This window comes from Rhinopithecus bieti, unplaced genomic scaffold (genome assembly GCF_001698545.2).
Source record: "Rhinopithecus bieti isolate Rb0 unplaced genomic scaffold, ASM169854v2 scaffold_13617, whole genome shotgun sequence".
NCBI lineage: Eukaryota > Metazoa > Chordata > Mammalia > Primates > Cercopithecidae > Rhinopithecus > Rhinopithecus bieti.
Genome location: NW_016807714.1, coordinates 1,367,117 through 1,380,483, shown reverse-complemented (window position 1 = coordinate 1,380,483; position 13,367 = coordinate 1,367,117). Strand labels below are relative to the sequence as shown.

Genomic DNA, 13,367 nt, shown 5'->3' with positions numbered 1-13,367 from the left:
ATCTCTACTAAAATACAAAAAATTAGCCGGGTGAGGTAGCGGGCGCCTGTAGTCCCAGCTACTCGGGAGGCTGAGGCAGAAGAATGGCGTGAACCCGGGAGGTGGAGCTTGCAGTGAGCCGAGATCGCGCCACCGCACTCTAGCCTGGGCAACAGAGCGAGACTCCGTCTCAAAAAAAAAAAAAAATACAAAAATACAAAAATTAGCGTGCATCATAGCACGCACCTGTAATCCCAGCTACTCAGGAGGCTGAGGCAGGAGAATGACTTGAACCTGGGAGACGGAGGATGCAGTGAGTCAAGATCATGCCATTGGCCGGGTGCGGTGGCTCAAGCCTGTAATCCCAGCACTTTGGGAGGCCGAGATGGGCGGATCACGAGGTCAGGAGATCGAGACCATCCTGGCTAACCCAGTGAAACCCCGTCTCTACTAAAAAATACAAAAAACTAGCCGGGCGAGGTGGCGGGCACCTGTAGTCCTGGAGGCGGAGGCAGGAGAATGGCGTGAACCCGGGAGGCGGAGCTTGCAGTGAGCTGAGATTCGGCCACTGCGCTCCAGCCTGGGCGACAGAGCGAGACTCCGTCTCAAAAAAAAAAAAAAAAATCACGCCACTGCACTCCAGCCTGGGTGACACAGTGAGAGACTGTCTCAATAATACTATTAATAATAAAAGCATAGGGGAAACTGGGAGAATTCAGAAAACAAAAATGACTGAATTTTTTTTTTTTGGAGATGCAATCTTACTCTGTCACCCAGGCTGGAATGAGGTGGCGCAATCTCGGCTCACTGCAAGCTCCGCCTTCCGGGTTTAAGCAATTCTCCTGCCTCAGCCTCCCGAGTAGTTGGGATTACAGGCACCCACCACCACACCCAGCTAACTTTTTGTATTTTTAGTAGAGACCAGGTTTCACCACGTTGGCCAGGATGGTCTCAAACTTCTGACCTCGTGATTTGCCCGCCTCAGCCTCCCAAAGTGCTGGGATTACAGGCGTGAGCCACTGTTCCTGGCCACTAATCACTGAATTTGAAAGGGTTTTCTATGTATAACAAAACCTGAACTATAACATAAAAGATGGATAAATGATAATGTAAAAATTAAACAACTTTGTATGGCCAAAAAGTATCATAAGCAGAGTTAAAAGATAAAGGATGAAGTAGCATAATTTGTGGTCTCAGCTACTGGGGTTGGGGGAGGGGATGAGGCAGGAGGATCACCTGAGCCTGGGAGGCCAAGGCAGCAGTGAGCCGTTATCGCCACTGCACTCCAGGCTGTGTGACAAAGCGAGATCCTGTCTCAAGAATGAATCAATGATTCAATGACAAAGTAGGAGCAAATATTTTCACATATATAATACAAGGTTATAAATAACTGCTATAGGCCAGGTGCAGTGGCTTACACCTGTAATCTCAATACTTTGGGAGGCTGAGACAAGAGGATCACCTGAAGCCAGGAGGTGGAGACCAGCCTGGACAACAGAGTAAGACTCTGTTTCTTCTCCTTTTTTTTTTTGAGACAGAGTCTCACTCTGTTGCTCAGGCTGGAGTGCAGTGGCGCGATCTCAGCTCACTGCAACTGCAACCTCTGCCTCCTGGGTTCAAGCGATTCTCCACCCTCAGCCTCCTGAGTAGCTGGGATTACAGGCACCCGCCACCACACCTGGCTAATTTTTTTGTATTTTTTAGTAGAGACGGGGTTTCACCATGTTGGCCAGGCTGGTCTCGAACTCCTGACCTCAGGTGATCCGCCTGCCTCGGCCTCCCAAAGTGCTAGGATTACAGGTGTGAGTCACTGTGCCGGGCTGAGACCCTGTTTCTACAAAAAATTAAAAGCAAAAAAAGCCAGGCATGGTGACATGCACCTGTAGTCGCAGCTCTTCTGGAGGCTGAGGTGGGAGGATCGCTGGAGCCCAGGCGTTGGAAGCTGCAGTGAGCTGTGACCACATCACTGTACTCCAGCCTGCAGGACAGAGCAAGACCCTGCCTCTAACAAACTTAAGTAAATAGCTGCTATAGATCAATATGAACAAGCCTAAAATGCTATGGAAAACAAAAGAAATGAACGGATAGCTCAAAGAACAGGAGATGACACACTTTTCTGCCTTCTCAGCGTTTGTATACTCTTATTTCCCTTTTCAGTCCCTTCTCTACTCCCATCCCCGCCCCATGTACATAACCATTCTTTGTTCTTAGTTTTTGCAAATGTGTATTGTTTTGTTCATTTTTAGAATGTGTAAATGATATTATGCCACATCTTTTTTCAATACTGTTTTCAGAATTGTAAACTTTTTTTCCATAGAGTTCTTGCACATTCTTCATTAATTACTATACATAATAAGTTTCTTTCTTTTTCTTTCTTTTTTTCTTTTTGAGACGGAGTCTCGCTCTGTCGCCCAGGCTGGAGTGCTGTGGCCGGATCTCCGCTCACTGCAAGCTCCGCCTCCCGGGTTCACGCCATTCTCCTGCCTCAGCCTCCCGAGTAGCTGGGACTACAGGCACCCGCCACCACACCTGGCTAATTTTTTTGTATTTTTAGTAGAGACGGGGTTTCACTGTGTTATCCAGGATGGTCTCCATCTCCTGACCTTGTGATCTGCCCACCTCAGCCTCCCAAAGTGCTGGGATTACAGGTGTGAGCCACCGTGCCCAGCCCCTTTTTTTTTGTTTTGTTTTGGAGACAGAGTCTCGCTCTGTCGCCCAGGCTGGAGTGCAGTGGCCGGATCTCAGCTCACTGCAAGCTCCGCCTCCCGGGTTCACGCCATTCTCCTGCCTCAGCCTCCCGAGTAGCTGGGACTACAGGCGCCCGCCACCTTGCCCGGCTAGTTTTTTTTTTGTATTTTTTAGTAGAGACGGGGTTTCACCGTGTTAGCCAGGATGGTCTCGATCTCCTGACCTCGTGATCCACCCGTCTCGGCCTCCCAAAGTGCTGGGATTACAGGCTTGAGCCACCGCGCCCGGCCTCTTTTTTTTTTTTTTTTAAGACAAGGTCTTGTACTGTCGCCCAGGCTGGGATGCACTGGCTGGTTCACAGCTCATTGCAGCCTGAACCTCCTGGGCTCAAGCGATTCTCCTACCTCAGCCTCTCGAGTAGCTGGAACCACAGGTCATGTGCCATGACACCTGGCTGTTAATAAGTTTCTGTTGCTATTACAGATAGTGTTTTCATACACTTTCTAGCTGGTCAGTACTGGTGTAGAAAAATGTTCTCGGCTTTTGTAGGTTGGTCTTGTAACTGGCAAACTTGCAGAACTTTTTTTCTTTTTTGAGACAAGGTCTTGCTCTGTCACCCAGGCTGGAGTACAGTGGCATGATCATGGCTCACTGCAGCCTCAACTTCCTGGGCTCAAGTGATCCTCCAACCTCAGCCTCCTGAATAGCTGGGATTACAGATCTGTGCCACTATACTCAGCTAATTTTTTTCTGTAGAGATGGCGTCTCCCTACGTTGCCCAGGTTGGTCTCGAACTCCTGGGCTCAAGCAGTTCCTCCTCAGCCTTCCAAAGTGCTGGGATTACAGATGTGAGCCACCACACCTTGCCGGAACTTTTGACTGGTCCTAATAGTTTGGCCAGGAAGGTGGACGGGTGATGAATAATGACCATCTTCCCTTCCCTCCTGGTTCTTTTCTTTCTCTGTAGAACCAGTAGAGGACCCTACCTGCAGCGAGAGGCAGGCCCTTCCTGTTCTTGACCTTACAGGGAATTGCCTAAAACTTCCCATCAGTTATGAAGAAGATCGAGGGTTCGGGTATACAAACTTTGTTAAGTTAGGGAAGTTCCTTTCCAATCTTAGTTGTTCAGAATTTCAGTCCAGGCACAGTGGCTCACGCCTGTAATCCCAACACTTTAGGAGGCTGAAGCAGGGGGATTACTTGAGGTCAGGAGTTCATGACCAGCCTGGCCAACATGGTGAAACCTCGTCTCTACTAAAAATACAAAAATTAGCCAGGTGTGGTGGCGGGCGCCTGTAACCCCAGCTACTTGGGAGGCTGAGGCAAGAGAATCACTTCAACTCGGGAAGCAGAGGTTGCAGTGAGCTGAGATTGCGCCATTGCACTCCAGCCTGGGCAACAAGAGCAAAACTCTATCTCAGGGGAAAAGAAAAAATCATCAAAAGTTTTTTCTGCATTGATTGAACTCAGACACTATTTTTCTTTAGTCTATTACTGTGATGAAGTGCACTGACAGTTCCCAAACGCTGGATAGGCCTTGCGTTGTGAGCTAAGCCTTCCCACATAAGGTGTTTTGAAAAGTATGGTCTTGGCTGGGTGCCGTGGCTCATGCCTGTAATCCCAACACTTTGGGAGGCCAAGGCGGGTGGATCACCTGAGGTCAGGAGTTCGAGATCAGCCTGACCAACATGGAGAAATCCCATCTCCACTAAAAATAGAAAAAATAAAAATAAAAAACTAGCCAGGTGTGGCGGTGGGCACCTGTAATCCCAGATACTCAGGAGGCTGAGGCAGGAGATCACTTGTACCCAACAGGCAGAGTGTGCAGTGAGCCGAGATTGCGCCACAGCACTCCAGCCAGGGCGACAAGAGTGAAACTCCATCTCAAAATACATACATACATACATACATAAGTAAAAGGATGGTCTTGGGTTCAGTAACCTGCTACTTTATGCAAAACCTCACGGCTATGCTCATCATGACACACCTGCATTTCCTTATACAGCTCTGCTGGGGATTTGAGCCAGACCTCACAGAATGAAAGAGGTAGCTCTGGATCTTTTCTATTTCCAAGTGTACTTGCACTGGACAGGAATTAATTGTTCCTCAAAAGTTTGGTGGAACTCAGTCGTGAAACCATTTGGGTCCTGGGCTTGTTTTAAGGAAGAAAGGTCTTAGAATATTATTTCTGTTGCTCTACTGGCTTATTTAATTCTCTGCTGCTTTTCATACCAATTTTGACATTTTTATCTTTCTAGGAACCTAACCATTTCATCCAGTTTTAAATCTGTTACCATGTAACTGTTCACAGCACTTACATTATGTTTACTAGCTCTGTGGCTGCCGTCCCCTCTTCCCCTTTGTTTCTGGGATGCAGCCAGGACCATCCAGGCGGTGGAGAGTGGGGCCCAGCTGGAGTGGGCCAGGTGAGGGGCAGAGCCAAGCAGTAAGCCCACCTCCACACGAGCCCACACCTCCACACTTTTTTTCCGAAAGTCTCCTTGCAGACTTCACCACACCACCCTCTAGCTCCTGCCCCTCTCCCCTCTGTCCAGAAAGTCGCATGGACAGACAACCCCCAGTGCCAGGGTCATGGGTGACCCAGCACCTGCGTCCCTCAGTTGTTCTCAGGCCTCATTCACCCGACCTGGGGAGGGGTCCCAGATGCTCAGCTTCCGCCCCACATTGCTTCCTCTCCAGCAGGGCCTTCAAGACCCCCACCCTGCAGCGCAGGGCCTCTCCTCTGCTCCTATGAGCTCTGTCCCCAGAAACCCAGGGCAGTCTCCCCAAGCTGGCGCTTCGGCCACACTGACCTTTCTCCAAGACCACCTGTACTGGGCCCGCACTGGGCCTGGGCACTCACTCTGCCCTGACCTTCTCCGAGACCACCTGTACCGGGCCCATACTGGGCCTGGGCACCCACTCCGCGCTGACCTTTCTCCAAGACCACCTGTACCGGGCCCGCACTGGGCCTGGGCACCCACTCCGCGCTGACCTTTCTCCGAGACCACCTGTACCGGGCCCGCACTGGGCCTGGGCACCCAGTCCTGCCACCTCCATCCTGGGGGCTAATATGTCACCTGCACATGCCACTGCTGGGCAGGGCAAGAGCATCGCCACATCGCTAAGAAGTTACCTGAGTGACCTTTAGGGAATACCCAGTCCTCAGCCCCGCATGGCTGAGCCGTCCATCCCAACTTGCTTTCTGCACCCCTCGTCCAGCAACTTCCCATGGAAAGGTGTGCAGAACCTGAACCCGCCCACTGATGCCCGCCTCCTACCTGGGAGTGCAGTGCAGCCAAGAGGGCATCCAGCTGGGTCTCCAATGTGCGGCTGCCCACACTCACAGCTGCCTCGAGGATCTGTCCCAGGCTCTGCTCGGGGTAGGCAGAAGAGGCCGTCAGTCCTACTTCCAGCTCCCTGAACCGACCGTGAGGTCAACCAGAGCCTCCCAATTGGGCCACAGGAAGACATGGGCCAAGAGGACATGGGCCCCACCTTGGGGCTCAAATGAGGAGGCCCTTCGTCTACCTCTAGAACTCAGAGCCAGGGAGGAGGGTGGGAGGGCCCAGGAAGGGGGCTCCCTAGGCCACAGGTGCCATAGACCAAAAGGCCCAGGTTCCTGGCACCATCCAGGGCAGAGCGATGGGAAAACTAAGCTGGTCCCCCACGAGGGCCCTGTCCTTCACAGCCCACCACTGAGCCTTAGCAGAGAACTCAGGGCCACCCCCACCCACCACTGAGCCCTAGCAGAGGACTCACGGCCACCCCCAGGGGATACTGATTGGAGGAGTCCTCAGGGACTAGACCGTAGACCTGCCCTGCCTGCAGATACCTTGGACAAGTAGAAGGTCTCTGAGTGCTTCTTGTAGAGGGCGAGGATCCCAGGGAGGAGCTTGGGCAGCTGCTCTTCCAGCCTCTCACTGGGCAGCAGATGGCTCATAGGCCCCAGAGCCTCCACCACGGCAAGACGGAGCTGAGAAGGGACAGTGGACGGGAAGCTCACGCTGCTCAGTCAACACTGACTGCTCAGAGCATGTCCAGCAAGCACCGGGACAGACAGGAACCAACACTGGGCTACCAGTGGGTGCTACAGGGGCTGGGAAGTGAGCCCAGCACCCAGAGGTCAGCTGTGGGGAGACGACAGCAAGCCAGATGGTGGCCAGGCCCAGGGGTTCCGTAGGGATGCTCAGTGCCCCAGCAGCACTGGGCTTCTGGGCAGAAGGAAAACCCACAGTGACGAGGCACCTCTGGCACAAGTCGTAAGGATGGGAACTGCAGGTGGGGTCCTGCGCAGGTGTGGCAGCCTAAAGGTGGCTGGGAACGGTGGCTCACACCTGTAATCCCAGAGCTTTGGGAGGCCAAGGCGGGTGGGTCACCTGAGGTCAGGAGTTCAAGACCAGCCTGGCCAACATGGCGAAACCTCATCTCTACTAAAATACAAAATTAGCTGGGAGTGGTGGCGGACGCCTGTAATCCCAGCTACTCGGGAGGCATGAGAATCACTTGAACCAGGGAGGCGGAAGCTGCAGTGAGCCAAGTCATGCCACTGCACTCCAGCCTGGGTGACAGAGTGAGACTCTGTCTCAAAAGACAAAGGTGAGCCACCTCTCACTGGGCACCTCTGCTCGCCAGTGCACCACCACCACCCTCCGATCAATTTGCCATGGGCAGGGAATGTGGGAAGGAGAGCGCCCTGGCATCAGGTGTGGAGTGGTACAGCCATGGGGCGTACCTTGGCTTCTCGACTCTGCAGCCACTGGTGGAAGAGAACATCGTAGGCGCTGAAGATGTCGGCGGCAAAGGCGTCCTTCCTGACCGTGGGGTCTGGGGCCCGGTCCAGGTTGGCCAGGTACTCTAGGGCACCCTCGCTGAAGCGCTGCAGAGCTGCGACACCGGCCAGTGGTAAGCGGCTGCAGGCCGTGGGCTTGTGACGATCCCCAGCACCTGTCTGCTTCCTGCCCCTTCCAGAAATCCCATGGCAGCCTGCATGGTGCCCTCCCTAGACACCAGCCACGCACAGAACTCCAGGACTGCACAGGGGTGAAAAGTGTCCCCCCAAATTCATGGCCTTATTGGAAACAGGGTTTTGCAGATGAGTTTTTTTTTTTTTTTTTTTTTTTTTGAGACACAGTCTTGCTCTGTCTCTCAGGCTGGAGTGCAGTGCCTTGATCTCGGCTCACTGCAATCTTTGCCTCCCAGGTTCAAGTGATTCTCCTGCCTTAGCCTCCTGACTAGATGGAGCTACAAGTGTGTACCATCATACTTGGCTAATTTTATATTTTAGTAGAGATGGGGTTTCACCATGTTGGCCAGGCTGGTCTCAAACTGCTGACCTCAAGTGATCTGCCCACCTTGGCCTCCCAAAGTGCTGGGATGACAGGCATGAGCCACCGCGCCCAGCCAGATGTGATCGTTAAAATGGGGTCATAGCAAAGTAGGGTGGGCCGTAACTCCAACATGATGACATCCTTATAAGAAGAGATGCAGGGGCAGGAGGAAGACGGCCATGTGACATGGAGGCACAGACTGGGGCCAGGCAGCCTCCGGTCAAGGACGCCTTGAATCCACGGCCCCCCAGAAGCTGGGGAGCCTAAAGTGAATTCTCTCTCTGGGCCCCAAGAAGGAGCCCGTCCTACCAACACCGTGAGCTTGGACTTCTGGTCTCCAAGACTGTGAGAAAATACATTTCTGGTGTTTGAAGCCACCGAATTTGCACTTGGCGCTTTGTCACCAAAGAAAACTGGTGCAAGTACCAACCTCCTCCCAAAATGCCCTCTGGCCACAAGTTCCTGCCCACTCCAGTCTGCCAGAGACAAGAGGGGCAGCGCCATGCCCACCCACCCTCACAGACAGACTTGTGCCTCACATNTTTTTTTTTTTTTTTTTAAGACAAGGTCTTGTACTGTCGCCCAGGCTGGGATGCACTGGCTGGTTCACAGCTCATTGCAGCCTGAACCTCCTGGGCTCAAGCGATTCTCCTACCTCAGCCTCTCGAGTAGCTGGAACCACAGGTCATGTGCCATGACACCTGGCTGTTAATAAGTTTCTGTTGCTATTACAGATAGTGTTTTCATACACTTTCTAGCTGGTCAGTACTGGTGTAGAAAATGTTCTCGGCTTTTGTAGGTTGGTCTTGTAACTGGCAAACTTGCAGAACTTTTTTTCTTTTTTGAGACAAGGTCTTGCTCTGTCACCCAGGCTGGAGTACAGTGGCATGATCATGGCTCACTGCAGCCTCAACTTCCTGGGCTCAAGTGATCCTCCAACCTCAGCCTCCTGAATAGCTGGGATTACAGATCTGTGCCACTATACTCAGCTAATTTTTTTCTGTAGAGATGGCGTCTCCCTACGTTGCCCAGGTTGGTCTCGAACTCCTGGGCTCAAGCAGTTCCTCCTCAGCCTTCCAAAGTGCTGGGATTACAGATGTGAGCCACCACACCTTGCCGGAACTTTTGACTGGTCCTAATAGTTTGGCCAGGAAGGTGGACGGGTGATGAATAATGACCATCTTCCCTTCCCTCCTGGTTCTTTTCTTTCTCTGTAGAACCAGTAGAGGACCCTACCTGCAGCGAGAGGCAGGCCCTTCCTGTTCTTGACCTTACAGGGAATTGCCTAAAACTTCCCATCAGTTATGAAGAAGATCGAGGGTTCGGGTATACAAACTTTGTTAAGTTAGGGAAGTTCCTTTCCAATCTTAGTTGTTCAGAATTTCAGTCCAGGCACAGTGGCTCACGCCTGTAATCCCAACACTTTAGGAGGCTGAAGCAGGGGATTACTTGAGGTCAGGAGTTCATGACCAGCCTGGCCAACATGGTGAAACCTCGTCTCTACTAAAATACAAAATTAGCCAGGTGTGGTGGCGGGCGCCTGTAACCCCAGCTACTTGGGAGGCTGAGGCAAGAGAATCACTTCAACTCGGGAAGCAGAGGTTGCAGTGAGCTGAGATTGCGCCATTGCACTCCAGCCTGGGCAACAAGAGCAAAACTCTATCTCAGGGGAAAAGAAAAAATCATCAAAAGTTTTTTCTGCATTGATTGAACTCAGACACTATTTTCTTTAGTCTATTACTGTGATGAAGTGCACTGACAGTTCCCAAACGCTGGATAGGCCTTGCGTTGTGAGCTAAGCCTTCCCACATAAGGTGTTTTGAAAAGTATGGTCTTGGCTGGGTGCCGTGGCTCATGCCTGTAATCCCAACACTTTGGGAGGCCAAGGCGGGTGGATCACCTGAGGTCAGGAGTTCGAGATCAGCCTGACCAACATGGAGAAATCCCATCTCCACTAAAATAGAAAAAATAAAATAAAAAACTAGCCAGGTGTGGCGGTGGGCACCTGTAATCCCAGATACTCAGGAGGCTGAGGCAGGAGATCACTTGTACCCAACAGGCAGAGTGTGCAGTGAGCCGAGATTGCGCCACAGCACTCCAGCCAGGGCGACAAGAGTGAAACTCCATCTCAAAATACATACATACATACATACATAAGTAAAAGGATGGTCTTGGGTTCAGTAACCTGCTACTTTATGCAAAACCTCACGGCTATGCTCATCATGACACACCTGCATTTCCTTATACAGCTCTGCTGGGGATTTGAGCCAGACCTCACAGAATGAAAGAGGTAGCTCTGGATCTTTTCTATTTCCAAGTGTACTTGCACTGGACAGGAATTAATTGTTCCTCAAAAGTTTGGTGGAACTCAGTCGTGAAACCATTTGGGTCCTGGGCTTGTTTTAAGGAAGAAAGGTCTTAGAATATTATTTCTGTTGCTCTACTGGCTTATTTAATTCTCTGCTGCTTTTCATACCAATTTTGACATTTTATCTTTCTAGGAACCTAACCATTTCATCCAGTTTTAAATCTGTTACCATGTAACTGTTCACAGCACTTACATTATGTTTACTAGCTCTGTGGCTGCCGTCCCCTCTTCCCCTTTGTTTCTGGGATGCAGCCAGGACCATCCAGGCGGTGGAGAGTGGGGCCCAGCTGGAGTGGGCCAGGTGAGGGGCAGAGCCAAGCAGTAAGCCCACCTCCACACGAGCCCACACCTCCACACTTTTTTTCCGAAAGTCTCCTTGCAGACTTCACCACACCACCCTCTAGCTCCTGCCCCTCTCCCCTCTGTCCAGAAAGTCGCATGGACAGACAACCCCAGTGCCAGGGTCATGGGTGACCCAGCACCTGCGTCCCTCAGTTGTTCTCAGGCCTCATTCACCCGACCTGGGGAGGGGTCCCAGATGCTCAGCTTCCGCCCCACATTGCTTCCTCTCCAGCAGGGCCTTCAAGACCCCACCCTGCAGCGCAGGGCCTCTCCTCTGCTCCTATGAGCTCTGTCCCCAGAAACCCAGGGCAGTCTCCCCAAGCTGGCGCTTCGGCCACACTGACCTTTCTCCAAGACCACCTGTACTGGGCCCGCACTGGGCCTGGGCACTCACTCTGCCCTGACCTTCTCCGAGACCACCTGTACCGGGCCCATACTGGGCCTGGGCACCCACTCCGCGCTGACCTTTCTCCAAGACCACCTGTACCGGGCCCGCACTGGGCCTGGGCACCCACTCCGCGCTGACCTTTCTCCGAGACCACCTGTACCGGGCCCGCACTGGGCCTGGGCACCCAGTCCTGCCACCTCCATCCTGGGGGCTAATATGTCACCTGCACATGCCACTGCTGGGCAGGGCAAGAGCATCGCCACATCGCTAAGAAGTTACCTGAGTGACCTTTAGGGAATACCCAGTCCTCAGCCCCGCATGGCTGAGCCGTCCATCCCAACTTGCTTTCTGCACCCCTCGTCCAGCAACTTCCCATGGAAAGGTGTGCAGAACCTGAACCCGCCCACTGATGCCCGCCTCCTACCTGGGAGTGCAGTGCAGCCAAGAGGGCATCCAGCTGGGTCTCCAATGTGCGGCTGCCCACACTCACAGCTGCCTCGAGGATCTGTCCCAGGCTCTGCTCGGGGTAGGCAGAAGAGGCCGTCAGTCCTACTTCCAGCTCCCTGAACCGACCGTGAGGTCAACCAGAGCCTCCCAATTGGGCCACAGGAAGACATGGGCCAAGAGGACATGGGCCCCACCTTGGGGCTCAAATGAGGAGGCCCTTCGTCTACCTCTAGAACTCAGAGCCAGGGAGGAGGGTGGGAGGGCCCAGGAAGGGGGCTCCCTAGGCCACAGGTGCCATAGACCAAAAGGCCCAGGTTCCTGGCACCATCCAGGGCAGAGCGATGGGAAAACTAAGCTGGTCCCCCACGAGGGCCCTGTCCTTCACAGCCCACCACTGAGCCTTAGCAGAGAACTCAGGGCCACCCCCACCCACCACTGAGCCCTAGCAGAGGACTCACGGCCACCCCCAGGGGATACTGATTGGAGGAGTCCTCAGGGACTAGACCGTAGACCTGCCCTGCCTGCAGATACCTTGGACAAGTAGAAGGTCTCTGAGTGCTTCTTGTAGAGGGCGAGGATCCCAGGGAGGAGCTTGGGCAGCTGCTCTTCCAGCCTCTCACTGGGCAGCAGATGGCTCATAGGCCCCAGAGCCTCCACCACGGCAAGACGGAGCTGAGAAGGGACAGTGGACGGGAAGCTCACGCTGCTCAGTCAACACTGACTGCTCAGAGCATGTCCAGCAAGCACCGGGACAGACAGGAACCAACACTGGGCTACCAGTGGGTGCTACAGGGGCTGGGAAGTGAGCCCAGCACCCAGAGGTCAGCTGTGGGGAGACGACAGCAAGCCAGATGGTGGCCAGGCCCAGGGGTTCCGTAGGGATGCTCAGTGCCCCCAGCAGCACTGGGCTTCTGGGCAGAAGGAAAAACCCACAGTGACGAGGCACCTCTGGCACAAGTCGTAAGGATGGGAACTGCAGGTGGGGTCCTGCGCAGGTGTGGCAGCCTAAAGGTGGCTGGGAACGGTGGCTCACACCTGTAATCCCAGAGCTTTGGGAGGCCAAGGCGGGTGGGTCACCTGAGGTCAGGAGTTCAAGACCAGCCTGGCCAACATGGCGAAACCTCATCTCTACTAAAAATACAAAAATTAGCTGGGAGTGGTGGCGGACGCCTGTAATCCCAGCTACTCGGGAGGCATGAGAATCACTTGAACCAGGGAGGCGGAAGCTGCAGTGAGCCAAGTCATGCCACTGCACTCCAGCCTGGGTGACAGAGTGAGACTCTGTCTCAAAAAGACAAAGGTGAGCCACCTCTCACTGGGCACCTCTGCTCGCCAGTGCACCACCACCACCCTCCGATCAATTTGCCATGGGCAGGGAATGTGGGAAGGAGAGCGCCCTGGCATCAGGTGTGGAGTGGTACAGCCATGGGGCGTACCTTGGCTTCTCGACTCTGCAGCCACTGGTGGAAGAGAACATCGTAGGCGCTGAAGATGTCGGCGGCAAAGGCGTCCTTCCTGACCGTGGGGTCTGGGGCCCGGTCCAGGTTGGCCAGGTACTCTAGGGCACCCTCGCTGAAGCGCTGCAGAGCTGCGACACCGGCCAGTGGTAAGCGGCTGCAGGCCGTGGGCTTGTGACGATCCCCAGCACCTGTCTGCTTCCTGCCCCTTCCAGAAATCCCATGGCAGCCTGCATGGTGCCCTCCCTAGACACCAGCCACGCACAGAACTCCAGGACTGCACAGGGGTGAAAAGTGTCCCCCCAAATTCATGGCCTTATTGGAAACAGGGTTTTTGCAGATGAGTTTTTTTTTTTTTTTTTTTTTTT

At 53.4% G+C, this 13,367-nt stretch overlaps 1 protein-coding gene across 1 annotated transcript in view; it reads right to left on the bottom strand.

Moving 5' to 3' along the window:
- Positions 1-13,367, bottom strand: part of MROH1 (maestro heat like repeat family member 1) — a 130,452-nt gene that overhangs the window by 65,741 nt on the left and 51,344 nt on the right. Inside the window, 3 exon segments of the mRNA XM_017883492.1 lie at positions 11,520-11,612; positions 12,074-12,214; positions 12,979-13,130. Coding sequence (XP_017738981.1) covers positions 11,520-11,612; positions 12,074-12,214; positions 12,979-13,130 — 386 coding nt within the window.